The sequence below is a fragment of the Sphaeramia orbicularis genome, chromosome 19 (genome assembly GCF_902148855.1).
Source record: "Sphaeramia orbicularis chromosome 19, fSphaOr1.1, whole genome shotgun sequence".
Classification (NCBI taxonomy): Eukaryota; Metazoa; Chordata; class Actinopteri; order Kurtiformes; family Apogonidae; genus Sphaeramia; species Sphaeramia orbicularis.
In genome coordinates this window covers 872,641-900,262 of record NC_043975.1, presented here as the reverse complement: position 1 = coordinate 900,262, position 27,622 = coordinate 872,641, and the positions used below count along the sequence as shown (strand labels likewise).

The window sequence follows — 27,622 nt, the reverse complement described above, 5'->3', positions numbered from 1 at the left end:
GTTCATTGCTGTACTTCCTCTTCTGTCCTGCAGATGGCGCCCCTCTCAGTGAGCTGTCCTGGTCCTCCTCTCTGGCGGTGGTGGCCATCTCCTTCTCTGGACTCTTCACCTTCATCTTCCTCATGCTGGCGTGTCTCTGCTGCAAGAAAGGCAGGATGGGCTTCAAGGTGGGACCACGTCCAATAAACAAACCATATTCACACAGGGTTAAAAAAAAAAAAAGAAAGAAAAATCAAACTCATCAGATCCTGTCAGCCATGTTCTGTGGATCTGAGACGTTTAGATGAGTTCCGTCATAATTAAGAGAAACATTCCAAAGCAAATTTAAGCAACTTTATTTTCAATCAGTAAGTTTAATTAATCAGGTCCAGATCCATCCAGACCGGCTCCACTTGTATTCCATCTGGTCTAGTTCAGTCCAGACCAGTTCTAGTTTTATGAAACCTGTTCAGTGACCGAATAAATGACACGATGAACGGTGTCGTATGAACACGTCATCATGTGTTTAATCCATAACATCTGCTCTGTGTCCTCGTCCTTGTCCATGTGTTTACATACAGCCTGTCCCTCACAGAGTCTGTCCGTCTTGATGGGTGTGTCCGGGGGGGGGTTACCCATGAGGCCGTGGTGCATCTGGCCTCAGGGCCTCATCTGGAATTAGGCCGAGCCGCTCCCACAGCAGGAAATAGGAATATGAGGGACGTCCTCGTGGACGTGGATGTCCTCAGGTGGACACCGGTGTCCTCAGGTGGACACTGCTGTCCTCAGGTGGACACCAGTGTCCTCAGGTGGACACTCCTGTCCTCAGATGGACACTGCTGTCCTCAGGTGGACACCAGTGTCCTCAGGTGGACACTGCTGTCCTCAGATGGACACTGCTGTCCTCAGATGGACACTGCTGTCCTCAGGTGGACACTGCTGTCCTCAGATGGACACCAGTGTCCTCAGGTGGACACTGCTGTCCTCAGGTGGACACTGGTGTCCTCAGATGGACACTGCTGTCCTCAGGTGGACACCAGTGTCCTCAGGTGGACACTGCTGTCCTCAGATGGACACTGCTGTCCTCAGGTGGACACTGCTGTCCTCAGATGGACACTGCTGTCCTCAGGTGGACGTCCTCAGTAGTCCAGTAACATGAGTGTGGGTGGGGTCGGGTTGGGGTGCACATGTTATTTGGATTTTGAGAAAGAGAGAGTGATGTCAGGAGTCGAGTATGTGACCCCCACCCCTTCACCCTCCTCCTCCTCCTCCTCCTCCTCCTCCTCTTCCTCCTCTCTCTCTCCTTCACTCTTATATTTACTTCTTTCTCAGAATTCAGTCAGTCCTCCTGTTTCCCTCAACAGATACAGTCCTTCACCTCCTCCTCTTCTCCTCCTCCTCCTCCCATCTCTCCTCCTCTTCCTCCCCCTTCTCTTCCTCCCCCCCTCCTTCCCCCCACTCCTCTCCTCTCCTCCTCCTCTTCCTCCTCCTCCCCCCTGCTCCTCCCCCCTGCTCCTCCCCTCTTCCTCCTCCCGTCTCTCCTCCTCTTCCTCCTCCTCCTGTCTCTCCTCCTCTTCCTCCTCCTCCCCTCTCCTCCCCCCCTGCTCCTCCCCCCCTGCTCCTCCCCTCTTCCTCCTCCTGTCTCTCCTCCTCTTCCTCCTCCTCCTCCCGTCTCTCCTCCTCTTCCTCCTCCTCCTCCTCCTCCTCCCCTCTCCTCCCCCCCTGCTCCTCCCCTCTTCCTCCTCCCATCTCTCCTCTTCTTCCTCCTCCCATCTCTCCTCTTCTTCCTCCTCCTCCTCCTCCTCCCGTCTCTCCTCCTCTTCCTCCTCCTCCTCCTCCCCTCTCCTCCCCCCCTCTTCCTCCTCCCATCTCTCCTCCTCTTCCTCCTCCTCCTCCTCCTCCCCTCTCCCCCCCCCCTCTTCCTCCTCCCATCTCTCCTCCTCTTCCTCCTCCTCCTGTCTCTCCTCCTCTTCCTCCTCCTCCTCCCGTCTCTCCTCCTCTTCCTCCTTCTCCTCCTCCCCTCTCCTCCCCCTCTGCTCCTCCCCTCTTCCTCCTCCCATCTGTCCTCCTCTTCCTCCTCCTCCTCCTCCTCCTCCCGTCTCTCCTCCTCTTCCTCCTCCTCCCCTCTCCTCCCCCCCCTTCCTCCTCCCATCTCTCCTCCTCTTCCTCCTCCTCCTCCTCCCCTCTCCCCCCCCCCTCTTCCTCCTCCCATCTCTCCTCCTCCTCCTCCCTCTCTCTCCTCAGATGGATGCTGACTCTCCTGCTGACACCATCCTCCTCTTCCTCTCAGTGTGTGTCTGTGTGTGATTTTGTGTTTTTATTGTCGTCTTCATCGTCCGACTCGTAAACGTAAGTTCAACCTGTTTAATCTGATTGATCTGTGATCAGCCAGGACCTTATTGATCCTCAGTGGTTTGACATTAGATGACACTTCACTGTTCAGTCTGATTGATCAGTTATCAATAGATCTGATGGTTGTGTATCTGATAGTTGTGTATGTGACAGATTTAGGGACATTTTGGAATGTTTCACAAGTGTGTGTGTGTGTGTGTGTGTGTGTGTGTGTGTGTGTGTGTGTGTGTGTGTGTGTGTGTGTGTGTGTGTGTGTGAATGAAACCACATGTTCTGGATCTGAGGCTGTGTGAAGATCCAGATCCAGATCTGGATCTGGATCTGTATCCAAGGCTGAGGGAGGGGCCAAGGGACATCCTTCTGTGTGTGTGTGTGTGCGTTTGTATGAATGTTTGTGTGTGTTGTGTGTATTATGTGTGTGTATTATATGTGTCCGTGTGTGTGTATTATGTGTGTTGTGAGTGTGTGTGTGTGTGTGTGTGTGTGTTGCGTGTGTATTATGTGTGTGTGTGGTGTGTATTATGTGTGTGTATATGTGTGTGGTTTTTATTATGTGTGTGTGTATTATGTGTGTGTGTGTGTGTGTGTGCGTGCGTGTGTGTGTGTGTATTTCAGGGCTCATCAGGTCACATTTTTCCATGGTGGGATTTTCTTGTTCTTCATGTGTGAACTGAGAGACTTTTATTCTGACGTCCGGTCACCCCCCCTCTCCCAAGCCCCCCCGCCCCCACCCACTTCCTGCTCTTCATCCTCCTCCAAACCCCCTAAAAATGTGGAATTTACTGTTAAACTAATAGTTAAACTCCTTCCAGGGACAGTCTTTGTTTTTGTTGGGATTATTTTTTGGTGTCAAAAAAAATAAAGATTTGGGTCTGAGTTAGGGTTAGGAACAGGGTCTGGGTTAGGGTTAGGAACAGGGTCTGGGTTAGGGTTAGGAACAGGGTCTGGGTTAGGAACAGGGTCTGGGTTAGGGTTAGGAACAGGGTCTGGGTTAGGGTTAGGAACAGGGTCTGGGTTAGGGTTAGGAACAGGGTCTGGGTTAGGAACAGGGTCTGGGTTAGGGTTAGGAACAGGGTCAGGGTTAGGGTTAGGAACAGGGTCTGGGTTAGGAACAGGGTCAGGGTTAGGGTTAGGAACAGGGTCTGGGTTAGGGTTAGGAACAGGGTCTGGGTTAGGAACAGGGTCTGGGTTAGGGTTAGGAACAGGGTCTGGGTCAGGGTTAGGAACAGGGTCTGGGTTAGGAACAGGGTCTGGGTTAGGGTTAGGAACAGGGTCTGGGTCAGGGTTAGGAACAGGGTCTGGGTTAGGAACAGGGTCTGGGTTAGGGTTAGGAACAGGGTCTGGGTTAGGGTTAGGAACAGGGTCTGGGTTAGGGTTAGGAACAGGGTCTGGGTTAGGAACAGGGTCTGGGTTAGGGTTAGGAACAGGGTCTGGGTTAGGGTTAGGAACAGGGTCTGGGTTAGGGTTAGGAACAGGGTCTGGGTTAGGAACAGGGTCTGGGTTAGGAACAGGGTCTGGGTTAGGGTTAGGAAAAGGGTCTGAGTTAGGGTTAGGAACAGGGTCTGGGTTAGGGTTAGGAACAGGGTCTGGGTTAGGGTTAGGAACAGGGTCTGGGTTAGGGTTAGGAACAGGGTCTGGGTTAGGAACAGGGTCTGGGTTAGTTTTAGGATCAGGGTCTGGGTTAGGGTCAGGTTTAGACTAATCTGGCCTAACCCTAACCCTCCAGGGTCCCTTCAGTCCTGGTTCTTCCTCCTCTTTTCTTTCTCCTCATCTCTGCTTCTTCGTTCTTCTTCAGCTCTTCCTCTTCTTCCCAGTGGAACATGAGGATGAGGATGATGATGATGGTCTTCATGGTGTTGTGACAGACCGCTCCCCAGCTGACCTTTGACCTCTGTGTGTTCCAGGAGTTTAAGAATGCGGACGGTGATGAGTACCAGGCGGATGTGTCCACGCTGGCGTCGCCGGCCTCCCAGGGCAGCCCCGACGTCTACATCCTGCCGCTCACCGAGGTGTCTCTGCCGGTCGCTAAGCAACCGGGTCGATCAGGTGGGTCAGCTGATCAGGTGGGTTCGGGTTTGGGTCAGGGTCAGGGTTCGTAAGGATCAGTCAGTTTATGTTTTGGAATTTGGAATGTCGTGTTTGAAATTCCAAATTTCCACCTCAGTGTGTTATCGGACGTCGTCATCTACCTCCGGGTCGGTTGCCGTGACAACAGTCTCCCTCTTGTTCTAAGGTCAAACTGACAAAAATTAACTTCAACGTGTCTGTAACATCTGTCTGAATCTGTGTATTTTGTTCTAAATACCTACATGCTTCTGGACCTCACTGAGGCACGGGATTGGACCCATATTTAATGCTTGTGGAAATGACCAAAAATAGTCACTTTCCCGATAAAGGGTTAAAGTTCTGCAGTACAAACACAGACTGAACTGTGTGTAATCGTACTAATGTTCTGATGAAGTCGACCTGTTCCTCTAAACATCTGGATTCTTAAAGGGTTAGGGTTAGGTTTATATTTCTGTTTAGGTTTAGGTTTAGGTTTAGGTTTATATTTCTGTTTAGGTTTACGTTTAGGTTTAGGTTTATATTTCTGTTTAGGTTTAGGTTTAGGTTTATATTTCTGTTTAGGTTTAGGTTTAGGTTTATATTTCTGTTTAGGTTTAGGTTTAGGTTTAGGTTTATATTTCTGTTTAGGTTTAGGTTTAGGTTTATATTTCTGTTTAGGTTTAGGTTTAGGTTTATATTTCTGTTTAGGTTTAGGTTTAGGTTTAGGTTTATATTTCTGTTTAGGTTTAGGTTTAGGTTGTCGATAAAACTGGGTCAAACCTACGAGCGCTGACGTCGTGTGATCTTGTGGAACTTGGCGTTGTTGTTGTAAAGTCCTGACGTGCTCCAGGGTGTGAGAGCGAATCACAGCCGGTCTCTGGGGGACGCTCCGCCCTTAACGCTGGCCTCGGTCAGCCGGGCCTCCACCTATCCCACAATCCCCTACTGCAGCTCCCAGCAGGATGAACTCTGTAACTCCATCTCCCACAAACATCTGGCTGTTGTGTAACCAGGTCCAGGCGTCCGGCCCACTGCGCCGCCGCCGCCGCCACCCGGAATGTGAGAAATGTGAGGAGAGAAGCTGCATCTGTGCAGAGTGGTGACGGCGTTAGCCGGGCAAACAGAGGACGCTGACAGAGGACGCCACCTGGACGCCACCTGAACGCCATCAGGACGCTACCCGGGCACCATCAGGATGCCATCAGGACACCACCAGGACGCCACCCGGGCACCATCAGGATGCCATCAGGACGCCACCAGGACGCTACCCCGGGCACCATCAGGATGCCATCAGGACGCCACCCGGGCACCATCAGGACGCCATCAGGACATCATCTGGACACCACCCAGATACCATCAGGATGCCACCTGGACGCCACCCAGATGTCATCTGGATGACATCAGGACCCCATCAGGACGCTATCCAGATGCCATCAGGACACAACCCAGATCCCACCCGGACACCATCAGGGTGCAATGAGAACACCATCAGGACGCCACCCAGACCCCATCAGGACTCCATCAGGACACCACAAACTTGTTGGTCCTCAGAATGGTGGGTGAATCCGTCCTTCCACTGTGACGTCTGGTGCCCTCTAGTGGTGAGGTCACCTACTGCGTCGCTGGGCTGGGCCGGCGCCCTTTAACGGCGTCTGTTAGTGTTTATGTGTGTTTGTTCAGTTCATCCACAGGAACATTTGAGCCTTTTGCACAGATTCACTCCAGATGTTTCCAGGAGTCACATTCATCAGATTCAGAGCAGATGGTGATGGAACAGAAGAGCGACTGAAACCTGCAGTCCAAGAGTTCAGAGGTCAGCAGGTTCTGTTTAGGGTTTAGTCCCCTCTAGTGGTGAACATCCTCTATGGTGGACGCTAAACACCTGAGGGTCATTTTCTACTCTGTGGCCACGTTAAGGTTGAACAAAAACTGGGTTGAACAGAGAAGCGTACGTGAAGTGACCACAAATGAACCTTCAGTCGTCTGTTTCCATGTGTGGAGCTGAAGTTCAACACCAGAACACTGAAGGACGGAGCACATACTTAAGTTCTGAGTCTCTGTGAACTGGGACCAGTGGTGATAGGTGGAGCTCCTGATGGGGTTCTGGTGCTGGAGGGACTTGGCTCGGCCCCCGGCCCCTAAACCCCCCCACCCCCACCGGCCCTGCCCTGATACAGATGTTCAGACGCCTCACGCCCACTCAGAGCAGATCCATGGGACACAGCGGAGAACAGTCTTTACATCCAAACACTTCCAGACGTTCAAGATGATAGAAAAGAGGTTTTCAGCATCTACACATTGAACCAAGGTTCTAATAGTTTAGGATTTTTCCTTCTAGTTTAGTTTTATTTAGTTTGGACTTTTTTTCTCTAATTCAGTTTGTTTTAATTCATTTTTAGAGCAGGTTTGCTAGTTTTTATTCATTTTCGTTATTTTCTAAATGCTTAGTTGTAGTTCAGTTGTAGTTCAGTTGTAGTTTAGTTGTAGTTTAGTTGTAGTTCAGTTGTAGTTTAGTTGTAGTTCAGTTGTAGTTCAGTTGTAGTTCAGTGGTCTCTTTTCTCTTCTTCTCTGTGCTCCTATTCAAATCAATCCCAGACAGGACTCTGCTGCTTTAGTCTCCATGTTTCCAGGTAGAGTGGGGACCAGAAGACGACTGGAAACCACAAGTGAACACAAGTGACGGAGAAAAAAGTGTCGTATGGAGACAGCACAGAAAACTGAGAGAGACAAAGAAATCCATTTAACATCAATCTGACATTGACAAAGACCAAAACCAAGGGAATTTGATCCAGAATTTGTATCCGTTTTAGTTAGTTTTGTAAACACACAATACAGTTTCAGTTAGTTAATGTTTTTTTCTTTTAATTATAGTTTTTATTTATTTCAGTTAACGAAAATGTTTTTTCAATTCTAGTTTTCGTCATTTCGTTAGTTTTCATTAACGATAATAACCTTGCATTGAACATGAGCTCTTCTGTTTGTCTGAGGCAAGGTTCTAATAGTTTTGGATTTTTCATTATAGTTTAGTTTTATTTAGTTTTGACTTTTTTTTTCTCTAATTCAGTTCGTTTTAATTCGTTTTTAGAGCAGGTTTGCTAGTTTTTATTACTTATCATTTTTTTCTGAATGCTTAGTTTTAGTTCAGTTTAGTTTTAGTATTAGTTTCAGTTTTTTCGTATATTTTCTATTCTTCGCCATCCTATTTAAAGAAATTAGTGAGGTTCCCCTGGACACTTCATTTGGGGGTGGGGTTAGGGCGGCTCTGAGCACAGATACAAACATATGGACAGTACCATGGATACGTTCACTATAGCAGGCTGGGGGGGGGGTAATTTAGGTGGGGGTGCGATCCATACACAACGTCACTTACGGGAAAACGAAACTGAAACTTTCCATACTTTCACCGATGGCCTCCCGACTTCTATACCTTTGTTCTACCGCTGATCTGAGACGAAATTTTCACATGTTCTATCCGATATCAACACTGACAAAGACGAAAACGAAGGGAATTTTATCCACAATTTTTATCCGTTTTAATTAGTTTTGTAAACACACAATACAGTTTCAGTTAGTTATGTTTTTTTTCTTTTAATTTGAGTTTTTATTTATGTCAGTTAACAAAAAGGTTTTTTTCTATTTTAGTTTTCGTCATTTTGTTCTTTTTCGGTAACGATAATAACCTTGGTCTGAGGCCATGGATCAGACTGAGACTCATGGTAGTTGGTTTTCTGTTTGATTCGTTCTATTGTGGTTTATTTCCTGTTTGGTTTTTGTTTTTGTTTTTTTTAATATCTTACATTGTACATGTACAATATCTTACATACATGTACATATCTTGTACATTTTCCACATTTATGGATTTTTTGTCGAAACAACCCAAACATCTCTCACTTATGTAGTAAAATAATAGACCTACAGTTTCATGCCCCTACAGACTGAGCCGTCCTTTGTTGTAGTGGTTGATGCGTGGACATGTTTGGGTCTTCATTGGCCCTGATGTCGCGTGGGTGTGGCCACGGTCGTCCAGATAATGGTCCCAGTGTCTGGTGGAACGGGTCCGAACTGGTGCCACTGTGTTGGATCACATGAACAATAGCCGGCGCTGATACTGGGAGCGGAGTGGGAGTCTGGAATGACTGGGATGTGGGTCCACACAGAGACCGGACTGTGTTCAGGGTCCAGGACAAAGAGCTGCCTGTCCTCCACCAGGGACGGAGTGAGTCTGGAGGCCGAGCAGAGACTGGACGCTCCATCAGGACCGCCGCCGTCCATGGATGTCTGTGGTCAGTTTATCGGGTGTCCAACTGTCGAATGTAGCGGATCCTCCTTAGAATAGAAAAGTGTGGAGGTCACATGGATTTCAGCCGTCCCCAGGACTCTGTGGTCCACCTCCAGGATGTCCTCGACGTCCTCAGGAAGTGCTACGACGTCTTCAGGACCTCCGGAAGCTCAACGCTATCCCGCTTTAGGTCATCACATCCAGGAGAGTCTTCACTGATGTCTTTCAACAAACAGGTTTGAGAAGTCCTCCAGGACCTTTGGACGCCCAACTGGGACATGTGGACCAGACCCTGTCCTGAACCAGAACCCTGTCCTTCCAGTATCTGTCTGCAGAACGTCCTGATTATTTAGGTCATGTTTCAGGGTGTGGATAATGATACTCAGCCATTTTTGTATCCTATTGATTTTTGTTCTTGAGTTTTTGTTTTTTTGTTGTTTTTTTTTAAATAAAGTTGTAAATCGATTTCATATCTTTATTATTCAAATATGGTTCAGTTCTGCTGATGTGTGGAGCGGCCATGTTGAAGTGGTGGTCGGTGAAGATCTGACTCAGTCATAGATGGAGGACATTTTCCGTTGGACATCTGCACAAATTTTTACCAATATTTACTAAATGTAAAAAAAAAAAAACAGAAATGCGTAATGTTAGTTTTTCCATTAAAGCACAAATGCGATGATTTGTTTCTTCATCACAAGATGACATGAGAAGTCATTCCATTAACATGGTGATGAACGTAACGTGGTGTTGATTTACAGAGATATTCATTATTATTATATATTACACCTCTATCTGCTACTAAATTTAAAAATTATTTGTTTTCCTGGTGTGTCCAGAAACTGGTAATGATCCTTCTGCAGGTTCACCTACGGAAACCTTGTTACAACATTTACTTCCTCTAGATCAGGGGTCTCAAACTCAGATCCTCGAGGGCCGGTATCCTGCATGTTTTAGATGTTTCCCTCCTCCAGCACACCTGACGGTCGTTATCAGGCTTCTGCAGAGCTGGATGTTAGGCTTATCATTTGAATCAGGTGTGTTGGAAGAGGGATACATCCAAAACGTGCAGGATACCGGCCCTCGAGGATCTGAGTTTGAGACCCCTGCTCTAGATAGTCAAGTCTGATCGTCTTCTTGGAGCTGACACATTTCTTTTAAAACTCTTCTTTGCTTTTGTAATGTCCTTATTCACGTGACTTTATTTGCGGAAAAATGTCTTTCCATTGCACTTTTGCATGATATACAATTTGTGCTACGCCTGAAAAACCACCTCCTGCCAGCGCAAAAGCTTTTAATCAAAAAACGAGAGTTTAGGTGAAATTGTCGTTTTTCCATTTGGCAAATTTTTATGCACAAGTTATATTCATGCAATTTGAGGGAAAACGGAAGAGAGACTAGTGTTGTTCTTGCTGTTCTTGTTGTTGTCAGTGGTCACTTTTCCATTGATCTTCAAATTGTGCAAATATAACTTGAGCATAAAAATTTCGCCAAAAATCTTATTTTTTGATTTAAGTTTTTGCGCTGGCATAAGGTGGTTTTTCGGGCGTAGCGCAAATAGTATATATCGCGCAAAACTGCAATGGAAAGACCTTTTTTCACAACTGGAGTCATGTGAATTAATAAAACGGATGTTGACGGACGTTACAACAAGAGAAGAAGAAGAAGAAATGTGTGGACACACCAGGGAACCACATCAGTTCAGACTTTCGTAGGAGATAGAGGAGTAATATATAATAATAATGAATATATCTGTAAATAAACACCATATTTATATTCATCCTCATGTTTATGGAATGACTTCTGGTGTCATCTCATGCTAATACATAAACAAATCATTGCATTTGTGATTTAATGGAAAAAAAACATCACGGACTTCTGTTTTTTCGACATTTACTAAATATTGGTAAAGTTTTGCACAGATGTCCAATGGAAAAGCGACTATTGTCATTGTTGTTGTTGTCACTGTTGTTGTCATTGTTGTTGTTGTCATCGTTGTCATTGTTGTTGTTGTCATCGTTGTTGTTGTTATTGTTGTTGCTGTCATCATTGTTGTTGTTGTTGTCATCAATTTTGTTGTTGTCATTATTGTTGTCATCGTTGTTGTCGTTGTTGTTGTCATCGTTGTTGTTATCGTTGTTGTTGTTATCGTTGTTGTTGTCATCATTGTTGTTGTTGTCATCGTTGTTGTCGTTGTTGTTGTCATCGTTGTTGTTGTTGTCATCGTTGTTGTTGTTGTTGTCATTGTTGTTGTTGTCATCGTTGTTGTTGTTGTCGTTGTTGTTGTCATCGTTGTCGTTCTTGTCATTGTTGTTGCTGTTGTCATTGTCATTGTTGTTGTTGTCATCGTTGTTGTTGTTGGGAGACCATCTTTGCGAGTGAGGTGGTTGGAAGTTTCCCCCATTGCATTGTGGGTTTTGTTGTTGTGGTGCTGAATGGTTCCAGTCTGGTCCCAGTGTTGGCTCTCAGAGCAGGCCAGGTCTGTTGGACTAAACCTGGACCTGTCTTCCTGTCCCTCTGTCCTTCTGTCCTCCTGTCCCTCTGTCCTTCTGTCCTCCTGTCCCTCTGTCCTTCTGTCCTTCTGTCCTTCTGTCCTCCTGTTCTCCTGTCCTTCTGTCCTTCTGTCCTCCTGTCCCTCTGTCCTTCTGTCCTTCTGTCCTCCTGTCCTTCTGTCCTTCTGTCCTTCTGTCCTCCTGTCCCTCTGTCCTTCTGTCCTTCTGTCCTCCTGTCCTTCTGTCCTTCTGTCCTCCTGTCCTTCTGTCCTTCTGTCCCTCTGTCCTTCTGTCCTCCTGTCCCTCTGTCCCTCTGTCCTCCTGTCCTCCTGTCCCTCTGTTCTCCTGTCCTTCTGTCCTCCTGTCCCTCTGTCCTTCTGTCCTCCTGTCCCTCTGTCCTTCTGTCCTCCTGTCCTTCTGTCCTCCTGTCCCTCTGTCCTCCTGTCCTTCTGTCCTCCTGTCCCTCTGTCCTTCTGTCCTCCTGTCCTCCTGTCCCTCTGTCTTTCTGACCTCCTGTCCTTCTGTCCTTCTGTCCTCCTGTCCCTCTGTCCTCCTGTCCTTCTGTCCTCCTGTCCCTCTGTCCTCCTGTCCTCCTGTCCCTCTGTCCTCCTGTCCCTCTGTCCTTCTGTCCTCCTGTCCTCCTGTCCCTCTGTCCTCCTGTCCTCCTGTCCCTCTGTCCTTCTGTCCTCCTGTCCCTCTGTCCTCCTGTCCTTCTGTCCTCCTGTCCCTCTGTCCTCCTGTCCCTCTGTCCTCCTGTCCCTCTGTCCCTCTGTCCTCCTGTCCCTCTGTCCTCCTGTCCTCCTGTCCTCCTGTCCCTCTGTCCTCCTGTCCCTCTGTCCTCCTGTCCTCCTGTCCTCCTGTCCCTCTGTCCTCCTGTCCTTCTGTCCTCCTGTCCCTCTGTCCCTCTGTCCTCCTGTCCTTCTGTCCTCCTGTCCTTCTGTCCTCCTGTCCCTCTGTCCTTCTGTCCTCCTGTCCTTCTGTCCTCCTGTCCCTCTGTCCTTCTGTCCTCCTGTCCCTCTGTCCTTCTGTCCTCCTGTCCCTCTGTCCCTCCAGTTCAGCTGCTGAAGTCGTCAGACCTGGGTCGTCATCACCTCCTTTACCTGAAGGAGATCGGGAACGGCTGGTTTGGGAAGGTACGTCTGCTCCGACACTCCTGGACCTTCACAGTAAAAGCCTCCTGTCTGTCCTTAAACATGTGTGTCCTTAAACATGTCTGTCCTTTAACATGTGTGTCCTTAAACATGTGTGTCCTTTAACATGTGTGTCCTTTAACATGTGTGTCCTTAAACATGAGTGTCCTTTAACATGTGTGTCCTTTAACATGTGTGTCCTTTAACATGTGTGTCCTTAAACATGTGTGTCCTTAAACATGTGTGTGCCTCCCTGTTTGTCTCCATGTCCATCTGTCCTTCATCCCTGTCCCTGGACCGGTATGTCCGTCCATCTCCTGTCCATCTGTCTTCACTCTGTTGTTTTTGTGTACTTCCTGTGTGTACTTCCTGTGTGCACATGTGTGTGTCTTCTTTCAGGTTCTCCTGGGGGAGGTGAACACTGGCCTCCACTCCACTCAGGTGGTGGTGAAGGAGCTGCAGTCTGGTGCTGGAGTCCAGGAGCAGATCCACTTCCTGGAGGAGGCGCAGCCTTATCGGTACAAGAAGGAGAACCTCAGTATGAGTACACAACAGGGACCTCCAGCACACTAACTGACTCATGCACCTCCTCTTTGTACTCCTTCTCCTCCTCCTCCTCCTCCTTCTCCTCTTCCTCCTCTTTCTCCTCCTCCTCCTCCTCCACAGTCTCCATCATCCTGCTCTTCTCCAGTGTTTGGCTCAGTGTACAGAAGTCTCCCCCTACCTGCTGGTGATGGAATTTTGCCCTCTGGTGAGTTATTTATTTATTTGTTTGTTTGTTTGTATTATTAGTATTGTTGTTGTTGTTATATTATTATTATCATTATTACTACTACTGTAGACAGGTACTACTCCAGACAGGTACTACAGTAGACAGGAACTACTCCAGACAGGTACTACTGTAGACAGGTACTACTGTAGACAGGTACTACTGTAGACAGGAACTACTCCAGACAGGTACTACTCCAGACAGGTACTACTATAGACAGGTACTACTATAGACAGGTACTACTGTAGACAGGAACTACTCCAGACAGGTACTACTCCAGACAGGTACTACTGTAGACAGGAACTACTCCAGACAGGTACTACTGTAGACAGGAACTACTCCAGACAGGTACTACTCCAGACAGGTACTACTATAGACAGGCACTACTCCAGACAGGTACTACTGTAGACAGGTACTACTCCAGACAGGTACTACTATAGACAGGTACTACTGTAGACAGGTACTACTCCAGACAGGTACTACTGTAGACAGGAACTACTCCAGACAGTCACTACTCCAGACAGGTACTACTATAGACAGGTACTACTCCAGACAGGTACTACTCCAGACAGGTACTACAGTAGACAGGAACTACTCCAGACAGGTACTACTGTAGACAGGTACTACTGTAGACAGGTACTACTGTAGACAGGAACTACTCCAGACAGGTACTACTCCAGACAGGTACTACTATAGACAGGTACTACTATAGACAGGTACTACTCCAGACAGGTACTACTCCAGACAGGTACTACTGTAGACAGGAACTACTCCAGACAGGTACTACTGTAGACAGGAACTACTCCAGACAGGTACTACTCCAGACAGGTACTACTATAGACAGGCACTACTCCAGACAGGTACTACTGTAGACAGGTACTACTCCAGACAGGTACTACTATAGACAGGTACTACTGTAGACAGGTACTACTCCAGACAGGTACTACTGTAGACAGGAACTACTCCAGACAGTCACTACTCCAGACAGGTACTACTATAGACAGGTACTACTCCAGACAGGTACTACTCCAGACAGTCACTACTCCAGACAGGTACTACTGTAGACAGGTACTACTCCAGACAGGTACTACTATAGGCAGGTACTACTATAGACAGGTACTACTCCAGACAGGTACTACTCCAGACAGGTACTACTGTAGACAGGAACTACTCCAGACAGGTACTACTGTAGACAGGAACTACTCCAGACAGGTACTACTCCAGACAGGTACTACTATAGACAGGCACTACTCCAGACAGGTACTACTGTAGACAGGTACTACTCCAGACAGGTACTACTATAGACAGGTACTACTGTAGACAGGTACTACTCCAGACAGGTACTACTGTAGACAGGAACTACTCCAGACAGTCACTACTCCAGACAGGTACTACTATAGACAGGTACTACTCCAGACAGGTACTACTCCAGACAGGAACTACTCCAGACAGTCACTACTCCAGACAGGTACTACTGTAGACAGGTACTACTCCAGACAGGTACTACTATAGACAGGAACTACTCCAGACAGGTACTACTCCAGACAGGTACTACTATAGACAGGAACTACTCCAGACAGTCACTACTCCAGACAGGTACTACTGTAGACAGGAACTACTCCAGACAGTCACTACTCCAGACAGGTACTACTATAGACAGGTACTACTCCAGACAGGTACTACTCCAGACAGGTACTACTGTAGACAGGAACTACTCCAGACAGTCACTACTCCAGACAGGTACTACTCCAGACAGGTACTACTATAGACAGGTACTACTATAGACAGGTACTACTCCAGACAGGTACTATAGACAGGTACTACTCCAGACAGGTACTACTATAGACAGGTACTACTATAGACAGGTACTACTCCAGACAGGTACTATAGACAGGTACTACTCCAGACAGGTACTACTATAGACAGGTACTACTCCAGACAGGTACTAGTACTATATCCATGTGACTGACTCCAGGTCCAGGTTCTGTGTCACTTTTCTTCTTCGTTGGTGTTCATTCTGTTGTTGTTCTTGGTCATGTGACTGGGTGCAGGTCATGATTCTGTATTAGCAGCAGTGTAATAATAATAATAATAATAATAATAATAATAATAATAATAATGTGAGTTCAGGGCCGACGCTGCCCCCTGCTGGTGACCCCTGTCCCATCCAGGTGTGTGTGTGTGTGTGTGTGTGTGTGTGTTCCAGGGGGATGTGAAGGGTTACCTGCGCAGCTGTCAGAACGCCGACGCCCTGACCCCAGAACCTCTGGTCCTGCAGAGGATGGCCTGTGACATCGCATCTGGACTACTGCACCTGCACCAACACAACTACACCCACAGGTACCACTCCACCTCCCCCTCCACCTCCTCCACCTCCTCCACCTCTTCCTCCTCCTCCTCCTCCACCTCCTCCTTCACAGCAGTGAAGACCCAGACGGTTTCCTCCTGGAACAATATCCTGGTGCTGCCTGAGTGTCTCCTCTTCGACTCCAGCATCAGTGATTTTGTTGCAGGTGGTGACCTTTGACCTCCAGCCTCAGTTGAAGTTCATGTAAATCAGCTTTTGTTGGTTTTAAAGCAGCTCTGGGGAGTTTATCACCATAATCTGGTGTTGTCAGCTGAAAGACATTTCCTACAGAATATACACTACAAACAAAAAGTTAAGAATGTTTCTTTTTTTGTCAGTTTTTTTTTTTCGTCATTTTTGCCATTTGTAAATAAAACTATGTCTGGTCATTAAAAAAAATGTGTTTCAATTCAATTCACACACAAAAAAGTGAAAAGCGCTGTGCAAGAGTCCAACTGAAAAAAATAGCCCAAAAATTAAAAATATCCTTAACTTTTTGTTTCTAGTGTATTTATTAGGCCTTTAACGGAACACAAAATTTTCAGTTCGGTACGTTTTGGGTTTTGAAAGCCAAGGTTCTTTTTTCTTTTTTTTTTTTTGGGGGGGGGGGGGTGGGGGGTTGGTACGGAAAGAAAGAAAACTGTGCCGTTTACCGAAATGGTTTGGTATGTGTACCTGTGTACCATTACAGGCCTAATATTTATGTCAGTGTCTTAATTTTAACCCTTTCATGCACGAATTATGAGAACCTTAGTCAAGATTTTTTTCTTCACTGTTTAGCCATGAAAAAAACAATGCGATCAAGTTTTTTTTTTTCAAAGGAGTTAGAAAAATATCCATGCATTTAATTTTTGAAGTAAAGAAACGTGTTTAAAACCCAATATCAGAAAGTGATATGAAAACAATGAAATAAAAACATTTTTAATGCTGCTAATCTGATGTCTTCTCACAGTTTAACATATTCTAATGCTAATAATTACTCACTTCATGGAGATAATATGGGGAAAAAAAAACCTTCTTGTCTTACAAATAACAATTGATTTACACTCAAACATGTTAGTGCAGATCAGGTTTATCAAGAACAGTAAAGTTACAGTAATGATCTGAATTACAGTGTATGGGATGGTGCATAAGCGTCCACTGTGTTGGCTGATATGGAACTAAAACAAAAAAACCCATTAATATACAAGAGAACAGCTGGAGAAGAACTGTCCACTGGAGCGGACAGTGCATGAAAGGGTTAATACAGCTGGCCAATAAAAAAAACAATAAAAAGGCAACAAAGCAAACATGAAAAAGAGAAGTCAGTTCAGTAAAAGGATAAAAGCCTCAAGAATAAATGAATTAATTAACATCTAAAACAAGCACATCAGCTACACTGTAAAAAAAAACAAAACAAAACAAAAAAAAAAACATAAAAAACGGTAATATTCCGGCAGCAGGGGTGCCAAAAAAATACTGTTAAATAACAGAAAATAACCATCAGTTACAGTTTTTTGCCCTAATTTTACATGAGATTTTGCTTCTTTTTTTTTGACTTTTTAATGTTTAATAAAGAATATTTACATGTATTAAAATAATCAAATTACCTAGAAATAAATATGTATGTATGCATATGTGTGTATACACACACACATATATATATATATATATATATATATATATATATATATATATACACACACACACATATATGCATGTATGTATGTATACATATATACACATACATACATGTATGTATATATATATATATATATATATATATATATATATATAGAGAGAGAGAGAGAGAGAGAGAGAGAGAGAGAGATAAAATTTTCAGTGAGACTCAGTTGTCCAATCCACTGATAAAAACTGTATTTGGACAGTTTATCAGTGCTTATACATGTTATACATTCACAAAAATACATTTATTCAACATTTTTGTTGTGAAACCTCCTGTAATTACACAAGATATTTGTCAATTAACAAACAAGTCTGGTTCAACTGACAGAACAAATACTTCTGTTACTGTTAACTGTCAGTAATTTTATCTCGTTTTATTGTTTTTTTTTTTTTACAGTATTAAACTTTAAATTAACAGTTAAATCTCATAAATAGAAAAGAAATATTTGTGAAATTACGATACATTTGTAAATGTATTTGAACTGTATTTTTCTGTGAAAAAAGAAAAAAATTCTTTAAAAAAAATTGCAATCTTATGGTTATTCACAGATACAGTTTTTTCGTGTTATTTTACATTTGACATGTGCAATCACAGTCTGTTTTTGTCATTTCATTGATATTTTCCTGTGTCTTAAAAATACAGGAAAAATCTGTAAAATAAACAGAAAATTCTGTTAAATTACAGATTTTTTTTACAGTGTAAAACAAGAACAATTAGAAGAAAGATTTGCAGATATTAAACATGTAAAATGCTGTGGGGTTAAAACTGAAGAAACCTCATGTGTTTCTGCTGTCGAAGGTTTGAAGGTTCAAACCAGAGGAATCAAACCGACGCCTCCATGAACGGATCTACCCTCAGCTGAACCCGACTTTAACTCCATTAGAACAGACTTCAACTCATTCCTAACAATGACAAACAGTTTAGTTTATGTCCACGTCTTCAGACCAGATGTTTCATGTTCCTTCTTCTCGACGTCGTCCCTTAAACTTCCTTTCCCACAATAACAGAAGGACGGCGGCTGAACTCCGCCTCCGTCAGTGATCGATCATCTGTGTTTATCTGCGATGTTCGGACCTAACAGCTGCTTTGTGTGTCGCAGTGATCTGGCTTTGAGGAACTGTCTGCTGACCGCCGACGTCTCGGTGAAGATCGGAGATTATGGTCTGTCCCACACAAAATACAAGGTACGTCAACAACTATGACACGACTTTATTAACCTGCAGGTTTGGACAAAGAAGTGTCAGACATTTTACTGTTTATTATTATGATGAAGAAATAAAGCAGTTCAGGAAGGACGTGGGACAAGTATCACATCCTTTACACAAAAGTACTAATAAAAGTGTTTTTGACTAAAGTACTAATTTGGAGGTTCCCATGGTAACTAGGGCTGTGTATCAGCAAGAATCTGGCAATACGATACAAATCCCATACTAGGATCACGATACGATATATCACAATATATCATGATACTGTTAAAAGTGCAATTTTTTGTTTCTTTTTTTTTTTTAATGTTTATTTCCTTGTAGAATTGAATTACAGCAAAAATCTGCACAAATCCTAAACACATGTTTATTTGATCCCAACAGGATCTAATGTTCTATCACCAAATGTTCAAACTGTGTTCAAACTGAAATTCTGTTTTCCAGACATTCCAGTTTCAGATCCTGTTCAAATGTTCAGATTCTATTAGTTCACAGCTAACGTCAGAACAGGATTTGAGTTCAATCCAACAAAGGAACGAACATTATTGAATAAAAGAGTGTGAAATAATAAGAAATAAAATAGAAACAATAAAGAAAAACAAAAAGGAAGTTCTACAATATCTGCATTTGAATAAATACCTAAAAATATTGATACAGTACTTTTTAATATTGATACAGTATTGTGAAATGACATATCGCGATATATTGCAGAACTGATATTTTCTAACAGCCCTAATGGTACCACTGGTTGAATGGTTCCTTCCATTAGGACGATTACTACCTGACCTCGGATCAGATGTACGTCCCATTGAGGTGGATCGCTCCAGAACTGGTGGATGAGGTCCATGGAAACCTGCTGGTGGTGGATCAGACCCAGCAGAGCAACATCTGGTAAGACCTCGAGACGGTGATGAGGGTCAGGGTTAAAACTGTGTTAGGATTTTTCATGTTCGTTGATTAGAGGCTCCAAAGACCAGTTCAGGACACACTTGGTCTCAGTTTAAGAATTTATTCTGATCACATGTAAAATATAAAAGCCAGCGCTGGTCTGTCTGGACTAGAGCTCCAACAGGAACTCCAGTCAAAGAGCCACAAATACCGGGTGTGGTTGACAGCTAGCTTCTGGGGTGACTCCACCCTGAACAGTGGGTTGGACTTTTCACAATGTCATCTGAGTCCGTCTTCTGATTGGACCTCACCTACTGACGTGACTTGCCAACCGTCAGTTCACGTCTTGTTGCTGGGATGTGCTACGCAAAGTGTCCTGACTGTTGTTTTAGATTGGAATGTGAGGTCCGAGCTTCTGTAGACACAACACCTGCTTCAGTGAACAGAACTGACCCTGAATGTGATCAGTTCTAGGGATGGGTAAAATAAATCAATTTAATCGATCTTAGATCAATTTTGTTTTAATTTTTGCGTAATCGATTAATAGCGGATGAGATCGATTTTTCAGAGCAGGACCGGGAGTATGCGGAAGCACGACCGGCTCCATCTTGCGAACCCTCTTGGTCTCGCTCGCGACGGCTCTGGCGCAGAAAAGACGCAGAGGAAGGGTGGGGAAAACCCCTCCCCTGGAGCTCCTCCTGGCCTCAAACTCGAACCCACAGTGTGAAGGAACTGGATGCCCGAAGGTTCTCCGATGCGAGTCGTGGAAGCCGGTAGTTCTTGGAATAATTACTTGGATCCATACGATCACCTGTGGCTGAGTATGGACTTAGAGGAATGGGAAAGCGACAATGTTCGACCACTACGCTACCCCCCGGCTCCCCAACCAACAATCAGAGAGCACAAACCCCCCCCCCCCCAGTGAGCCACCAGCCATAAAACACAATAAAGATGGTGGAGAAGTCCGTTCTGATCCACTGTAGAAACATGGGAATGTTTGTGTCCCGTTCATTATTTCAGATCAGATTCAGCTCCTTCTGCTGAAATGTCAGATTTATTTCCTTTCTAATATCAATATTGATCCCAGTATTGATGTGTTGCATGACTGCAGTACTCAAATAATCAGGTTACAACACAAACTTGTACTTTGTTATCACTAAATTAATCTGAATCAATCAATTGATACTGAATTGAATGGATCAAATCGAATCGTGATTAATCGATTCAGAACCTTATGAATCAAAATCAAGTCGATTATGGAAATTGACCATAATACCCAGCCCGAATCAATACTGGTGTCCATCAGTTTACTGGGAGACAAGCTTCATCAGTAGAAAAATATGTGACACTTTAGAGCAGTTCAGAGAAAGACTGTAATTATTCTAGAATTATTCTTCAGCTGCGACTCCTCAGGTGTCTCTGAACTGCTCTGGACAAATGCCACATTTAGAAAACACCTCACTAAGGTTTTATTTATAATTTTTCAAACTCATAAACAGAAGAAAACTGATGTCTGCTGCTGTGGTTGGGGTGTTGTGTCCATACTTTTGCTGCCCTCCAGTGGCTGAACTGTGCAACTGCAGGTTTAATATCATTGTGACAGTGTAGAATACTTACCATAGATGTTCCTCAAAATATGTTTATCCCCCAATTTCTTGTTTTTGTTTTAATTTTCTCCTAAAAATGACAAAAGCAGAGCAGGATCTAAATAATATGGAAACAATAACCTGATCAATGTCCAAATTAAGAGATCAATAGGTTTCCCAGAGGCAGAATCAGAAGACGGTGTAATGCAGTGATGTTCCAGAAGGTGGACTCACAGGTGTGTGTTTGGTCTCAGGTCTCTGGGCGTGACCATCTGGGAGCTGTTCGAGTTGGGGAACCAGCCCTACAGACACTACTCCGACCGACAGGTTCTGACCTACACCGTGAGGGAACAGCAGCTGCGACTGCCCAAACCTCAGCTCAAACTGCCGCTGGCCGAGCGCTGGTAAGAACACCACCTGGAAGCACCTGCAGTCACGATCTGATCTTAGAAGAGTTCATGGTCAAAGGTTAATAGTCGTGAAAATCCAAACCAAACTGATTGTGCCGGCTCTGCTCTTTCATTTGTGCAGAGTCAGGGCTAAGGTTGCATTGGTTTACGGGCTAGTTTCATGAAACTTCTTTTTTTACTGCCTCTCTACGTCTCACATTGTTGATTATAGTTTTATTTGTCTTCTTGTTTCTTAAAGGTGCGGGAGTCTTTTGTGACCAGTGTCTTTCTGTGATTACTCACCTGAATCTCTTGCATTACGGTGAACAATCTGAACAAAAGTTCCATCCACCAGAAACAAACCATGTGTTTACAAACAGAGCTGGGAGGGAACTGGGCATCTTCAGAATTTTGTGCATTGTGGGAAACGGACCTGACAGCTGCTAAAGACATGACGTGAAAAAGGCAGGAGCTCCCTTCCCTCTATGCATATTCCTCCAGCCTTTTCCATGTTTCAGACGTTTCCGTGTCATGTTTGTTTCATCCATATAATATCATATGGTTGCGCTGCCACTGCCGTTGCAGGTGGCTGTGCGAACCTCCCTTTCCCACAATGCGCATCGCAACAAAATTCTGAAGATGCCCGAGTTCCCTCCCGGCTCTGAATGTAAACACACTTTTTGTTTCTGGTGGATGGAACTAAGAAACTGTTCACCGTAATGCAAGAGATTCAGGTGAGTAATGACAGACAGATTGATGATACTGAGGATGTGACTGAGGCTTGACAGATTTGATGAAAAATTGGTCCTGAAAGTCTCCTGCACCTTTAACATTCATTGTCGTCAGTTTTATTCTGATGAACTGATTTTCCGGTGCTGGTTTTTTCTTAGTCCCTGTTAACCCTGTTGGGTTTTGATCTCCTCAGGTACGAGGTGATGCAGTTCTGCTGGCTCCAGCCGGATCAGAGGCCCAATGCAGAGGAGGTCCACCTGCTGCTCAGTTACCTGTGCGCCAAAGGGGCCAGCGAGGCTGAGGAGGACTTCGAGAGACGCTGGAACTCCCTCCGGCCCAACAACGGACACAGCGGCCACTGTGGAGCCGCAGCCGTGTCCAGAGACCACACCTCATCTACTTCCTCCTCCTTCCCCCTCCTCGAACAGTTCACAGCTGGTGACGGCTACCACTCCGAGTCTGGGGACGACATCCTAACGGTCACCGAGACCAGCCACGGCCTGAACTTTGAGTACAAATGGGAACAAGCCAGAGCAGAGCAGTCGTATAGACCTGCAGACTCCGGGTCTCTAGGTCAGGTCAACCACCTCTGTCAGGAAAACTTTTACCCACCAGGGGGCATTGTTGGAGGCTGCCCCATGGAGAGTCTTAGCCATGGAGTTTCACCTCCCTACTATCAACCAAAACATCTACATGCTCCAAGTGTACTTCCTGTCCTCAGTGCCCACAGCCCCTCTGTTAGCAGTGAGTATTATATTCGCATCGAGGAGCCAGTGGACTGCAGCATCGATCCAGAATACACCATGTGTTCCTACAGTCCGGAATACCAAGGCAGCAGTGGGAGCTTCCTCACTGGGAGTGCAGAGTCTGGAGACTGCATGGCATGCCCATCACAGACCAAGAACATGGCTCCTTACTGGTCTGCTGACCTCCATAAATCAGATGTCTATGACTCAAATGACTCCAGTCCTGCAATTTCCCTGACAATGGAACCACTTCTAGGGCAGATTTCAGACAGCAGCCCCCTCCAGCCATGGGAGTCCAGTCATTACGTGTCCTATAAAGACCGAGATGGGGGTTACTACTATGAGCACTCGCCACCTCTGGGATTAGACCCCTATTTAATTGGAGGGGAGCTTGACAACGAGCATCACCAGGAAAGTTGGGGTTCAAGAAATCTGCGTCAGGCCTTGGGTGAGTTGGAAAGCCCACTGGGTATCTCCCCTTCTGTAAGCAGTCCACCTAAGCAGGCCTACAGAGATACCTATCTGGACACAAGTCAGACGTCCATCATTGGAAAAAATGTGACCGGGGGCTACTACGACATGATGGGCTCCCTGAGGAAGACGATGCCCAGCCACACCAGACACAACTCAGTCTGTATCAACATGGAGACAGAGGGGGCGCTGTTCATTGGCCACAGAGACACTGATACCGAAGAAGAAGAAGAGGACATATTTGTTGAGCGACACACGTGCAATACCTGGCCTTCAAAACACCGTCACAGACGGGCTAACCACAGCTGCAGACAGGATGCTTATGTGGACTTTCACTACACAATGCCTAGTACAGACATCGAAGACTCCTGGCCTGAGGACCACAGCCTCGCCTTCCACTCTTTACCCAAACAGATCGACTACCTTGAACCCCGTCAGGCAAAAGACAACAGCGCCTGCCTCAATCTGAGTAAACACCATGCGGTCGTTCCCCCGGAGACCTGCAATGCCTACATCTACCTGTGCCATGCAGGTGACACTCAGGTCCAGGTTCCTGGGGAGTGCTGCCGCTCTCACTTCGTTGATCCTCTGACTGGGCTGTTGGTCAGAAACAACAGCTACATTCACAGCTACAGCTACATCAGAGATAAGGACGTCGATATCCCAAACAATGAAGAGATGATCAATCTGTCGCCAGCTCCAGGAGGTCCTATTGTACCCAAACCTGCATTTACCAAGATGGAGGACAGTCGAGACCAGTACGCTGATCTTTCATGTGACAATAAGGAGAAGCATGCGGATGTGGTGAAGGAAAATCTAATCCTACAAAAACAGACAGAGCCTAAAGTAGAAGAGGTGACGAAAAATTTACCCCCTCCGATGGACAACATGCATGTGATGATGGTCTTCACAGATCCACAATCGGAGATGAGTAATACCGCTGATAGTGGCATGGACCAAGGTGGGTCCAGTGTGAACCTCGCTGACATCCTGGACTGCAGCGATGACGACGAGGATGAAGACATCACTGATGATATCACCGATGTTACCTCAGGCATTTTTGAGTCCAGTGAAATGACAGCTTCTCCTGCATTCAAGTCCTTACAGAAGCAGGTTGGAACTCCAGATTCAATGGACTCCATGGATCTTCCATCTGCAGCTGGATCATGTGAAGGCTTCAGCCCTGCATCCTCCCACCCCTCCAGTTCACCTAAAGCCATGGACAGTGGATACGACACCGAAAACAATGAGAGCCCGGAGTTTGTCCCCAAAGAACCCCATGAATCCCGGGAACAAAGTCTTGGAAAGCCGGCTCTTGATACAAGATTGGAGGAGGATGAAGTGATGCTTGAGGAGCATGGAGTTGAAGCCAGTGATGGAGAACCATCACTGGGTGAAGATCTGGTCCTCGGAGCCGCAAAGCCAGATGAAGAAATCCTCTTACCACTGAGTGATAAGACCCCATACAGAGATTCCGCTTATTTTTCAGATTATGAGAATGAAAGACAATCCAGGGACGACGGGGAGGAACCGGAGAAGGTAAATGATGATGTAGAATGGAAGGAAGAAGAAGAAATACAAGACAACAAAGACATGAAACTTGAGTCCTCCTCCCTTCTAGAGGTGGATGGGTTCTTGATCGATGACACTGCTTCACTGGCAGAAGGTGGACTGGATGAATGGCCATCTCAAGAGGAGAACTCGTCCCTGGGAGATTGGGCAGCAGAGGTGGTGGGGGCCATGGAAGAGGCCATTGGTGCCTTGAATGGGGATTGTACCGTCACCATGAAGGAGGAGCATGAAGAAGCAGAGTTTATGAAGGACACCGATGAAGCTGAGGAGGAGCTTCAGATCAAGACCATTCAAACGGGTTCGTCAGGGGGATCTGGTGAGGTTCTGCACACCTTACCCAAAGATGAGGTGGCTTTACAGCACACAGCCAACATCAGACGCTTCTCTTCATCCTCACCTCCGCCTCCATCCACTCCTCCACCTCCTCTTCCAGCCGCAGAAGGCCGAGCATCTCCAGCCGATGGAGAAGAAGCCGACGAGGAGGACGGTGATACCGAAGACAGCGACGAGTCAGACGAGGAGCTTCGTACCTTCAGCAAGCAGGAACAAAGTGGGGAGGAGGACAGCGATGATGACTGCCACCCGGTGCCCATCATCGTGAGCGACAACAGTGAAGCCCACAAACTGCGAAGCCTCCTGAAGATGCCCACGCTGCTGACGTCGGAGAGCCTAGAGGAGGACCTGGACCACAAAAAGAAGACTGTGTCCTTTTTTGATGACGTCACTGTCTACCTGTTTGATCAGGTGAGGAGGTGGGGTGGGCTTTACTTTAAAGGTCTAGGGTAGATTATCAGAAAGTCGCAAAGTCTACTTTGGAAAACCAGGGAACGTAGACGCTAAGAAAGCAGCAAAACATTTTAACCCCATAAAAAGCTGTATTTAGCACATGTTCAGTTCACTGGAAAAAATCTAAAGCTTACCAATAATAACAATAATAATAATAATAATAATAATAATAATAATAATAATAATAATAATAATAATGAGTGAGAGGGCCTCTCCCTGTGGGCTCGGTCCCTAATAATAAATTGTATTTGCAATGCACTTTACTTTTTTTTTTTCTAAAAACCTCAAAGTGCTACAGGCAGGGTACAAATACGATTAAAAGGGAGGTCAGAGAATAACTAGAAAAGCATGTGGAGAGCGCAGAACTCCACCAAAGCAGATCAGCCCCCCCCCATCACCACCAAAATGTAATCATTTCTTATTTGTTCCTTGTGCCAGTATCAACATTTCCTGAAAATTTCATCAAAATCTGTCAATAACTTTTTCAGTTATGTTGCTAACTAACCAACAAACAAACAAACCCTGGAAAAAACAGAACCTCCTTGGCAGAGGTAAAAATAGAAAGTAAGTGAGTATTAAGTGTATTTTTGTCATTTATAGTCCAAATATCTGATCACACTTAAAATCAGACAGAACCACCAACAGAGGAACTTTACAGTGAGACAGAAGAACTGATTTAATTCAATTCAATTCAATTCAACTTTATTTGTATAGCCCAATATCACAACAAGGTTATCTCTCTCTCTCTATTTAGAGACAATAGATTTGGAAACTCTGATTTACACTCATCTGAACAAGAGAATTTTCATTTGTTCCATTGGCAGATTTTTTTTTTTCTTAATGTAAGATTTTTTGCTTGAATTAAGCAAAAAATCTTGAATTAAGCAAAAAAAATCTGCCAACGGAACAAGTGAAAATTCTCTTGATTTGTTGAAATCATTACTACCATTACTTTTCTCTTCTTCTATTAATTTTCTTTAGGAGAGTCCGACGAAGGAGCTGACTGAGCATGGCTTCCCTTTAGGAGAAGAGGGTCAAAGTTCAAGAAGCAAATCCCAGGAAAGAGTTAATGCTTCAGATGATTCTTCAGATGGGAACGTGTCAGAGGAGAGTGAGTAGAAGAACCTTTAATCAGATTAAACCTGGTCCAGTGACACTGTTAGTCCACCTGGTATTACACCTGGTCCAGTGACGCTGTTAGTCCACCTGGTATTAAACCTGGTCCAGTGACGCTGTTAGTCCACCTGGTATTAAACCTGGTCCAGTGACGCTGTTAGTCCACCTGGTATTAAACCTGGTCCAGTGACGCTGTTAGTCCACCTGGTATTAAACCTGGTCCAGTGACGCTGTTAGTCCACCTGGTATTAAACCTGGTCCAGTGACGCTGTTAGTCCACCTGGTATTAAACCTGGTCCAGTGACGCTGTTAGTCCACCTGGTATTAAACCTGGTCCAGTGACACTGTTAGTCCACCTGGTGATAAGGACTGAAATAATCCAGACTGTGTTCCTTCAGGTGCAGGGTACGAGTGGGAGGACGACTTTCCTCTGCTTCCTCTACCCACATCTTCTATGTCGTCGGACTCTCCTCCACCCCGGTCCATCTCCAAACCTCTGGACAACAAACCGGCCGTCCAGTTCTCCCGCTTCACCATCTCCCGCTTCTCCATCACCCACATCTCAGACTCAGATATGGACTCTGCAGGAGGTAGGTCATGTGTGAGATGAGCAAAAAAAACATGACCACCATGTCCAACAGGACCACCATGTCCAAGATGACCATGTCCAAAATGACCACCATGTCCAAGATGACCATGTCCAAAATGACCACCAAGTCCAAAATGACCATGTCCTAGATGACTGCCATGTCCAAGATGACCATCATGTCCAAAATGACCACCGTGTCTAAAACGACCACCATGCTATGACACAAATGGTTTTATTGGTTAAACATGAAACTCGTTTTTTCGAACATGTTGACAGCAGTGGGTTAATGCGATGTTTTGTTGCTGTCGTCCACAGGCAGCAGTGAGGACGGAGACAAAGAGTAAGAAGACGTGGACGCAGGACTTCTGATGAAAGGAACGGCAGGTTTTAGAAACAAGACAGTGCCTCTTCCCGTCTGTGGACCCCAGCAGAACCCAGCAGAACTGTTCCAAAAGAGTTCATATATACCATTCAAAGAGGATTCACAT

The 27,622-nt window shown here is 45.4% G+C and overlaps 1 protein-coding gene across 1 annotated transcript; it reads left to right on the top strand.

The window, feature by feature from the left end:
• aatkb (apoptosis-associated tyrosine kinase b) lies at positions 1–27,622 on the top strand. The gene is made up of 13 exons (XM_030122520.1): positions 1–167; positions 4,236–4,377; positions 12,199–12,278; positions 12,675–12,793; positions 12,942–13,026; positions 15,251–15,384; positions 18,157–18,241; positions 19,029–19,150; positions 20,988–21,137; positions 22,048–25,387; positions 26,411–26,540; positions 26,944–27,135; positions 27,450–27,622. The coding sequence occupies exons 1-13, from the start codon at positions 123–125 to the stop codon at positions 27,476–27,478; spliced, it is 4,653 nt and encodes a 1,550-aa protein (XP_029978380.1). The 5' UTR covers positions 1–122; the 3' UTR covers positions 27,479–27,622.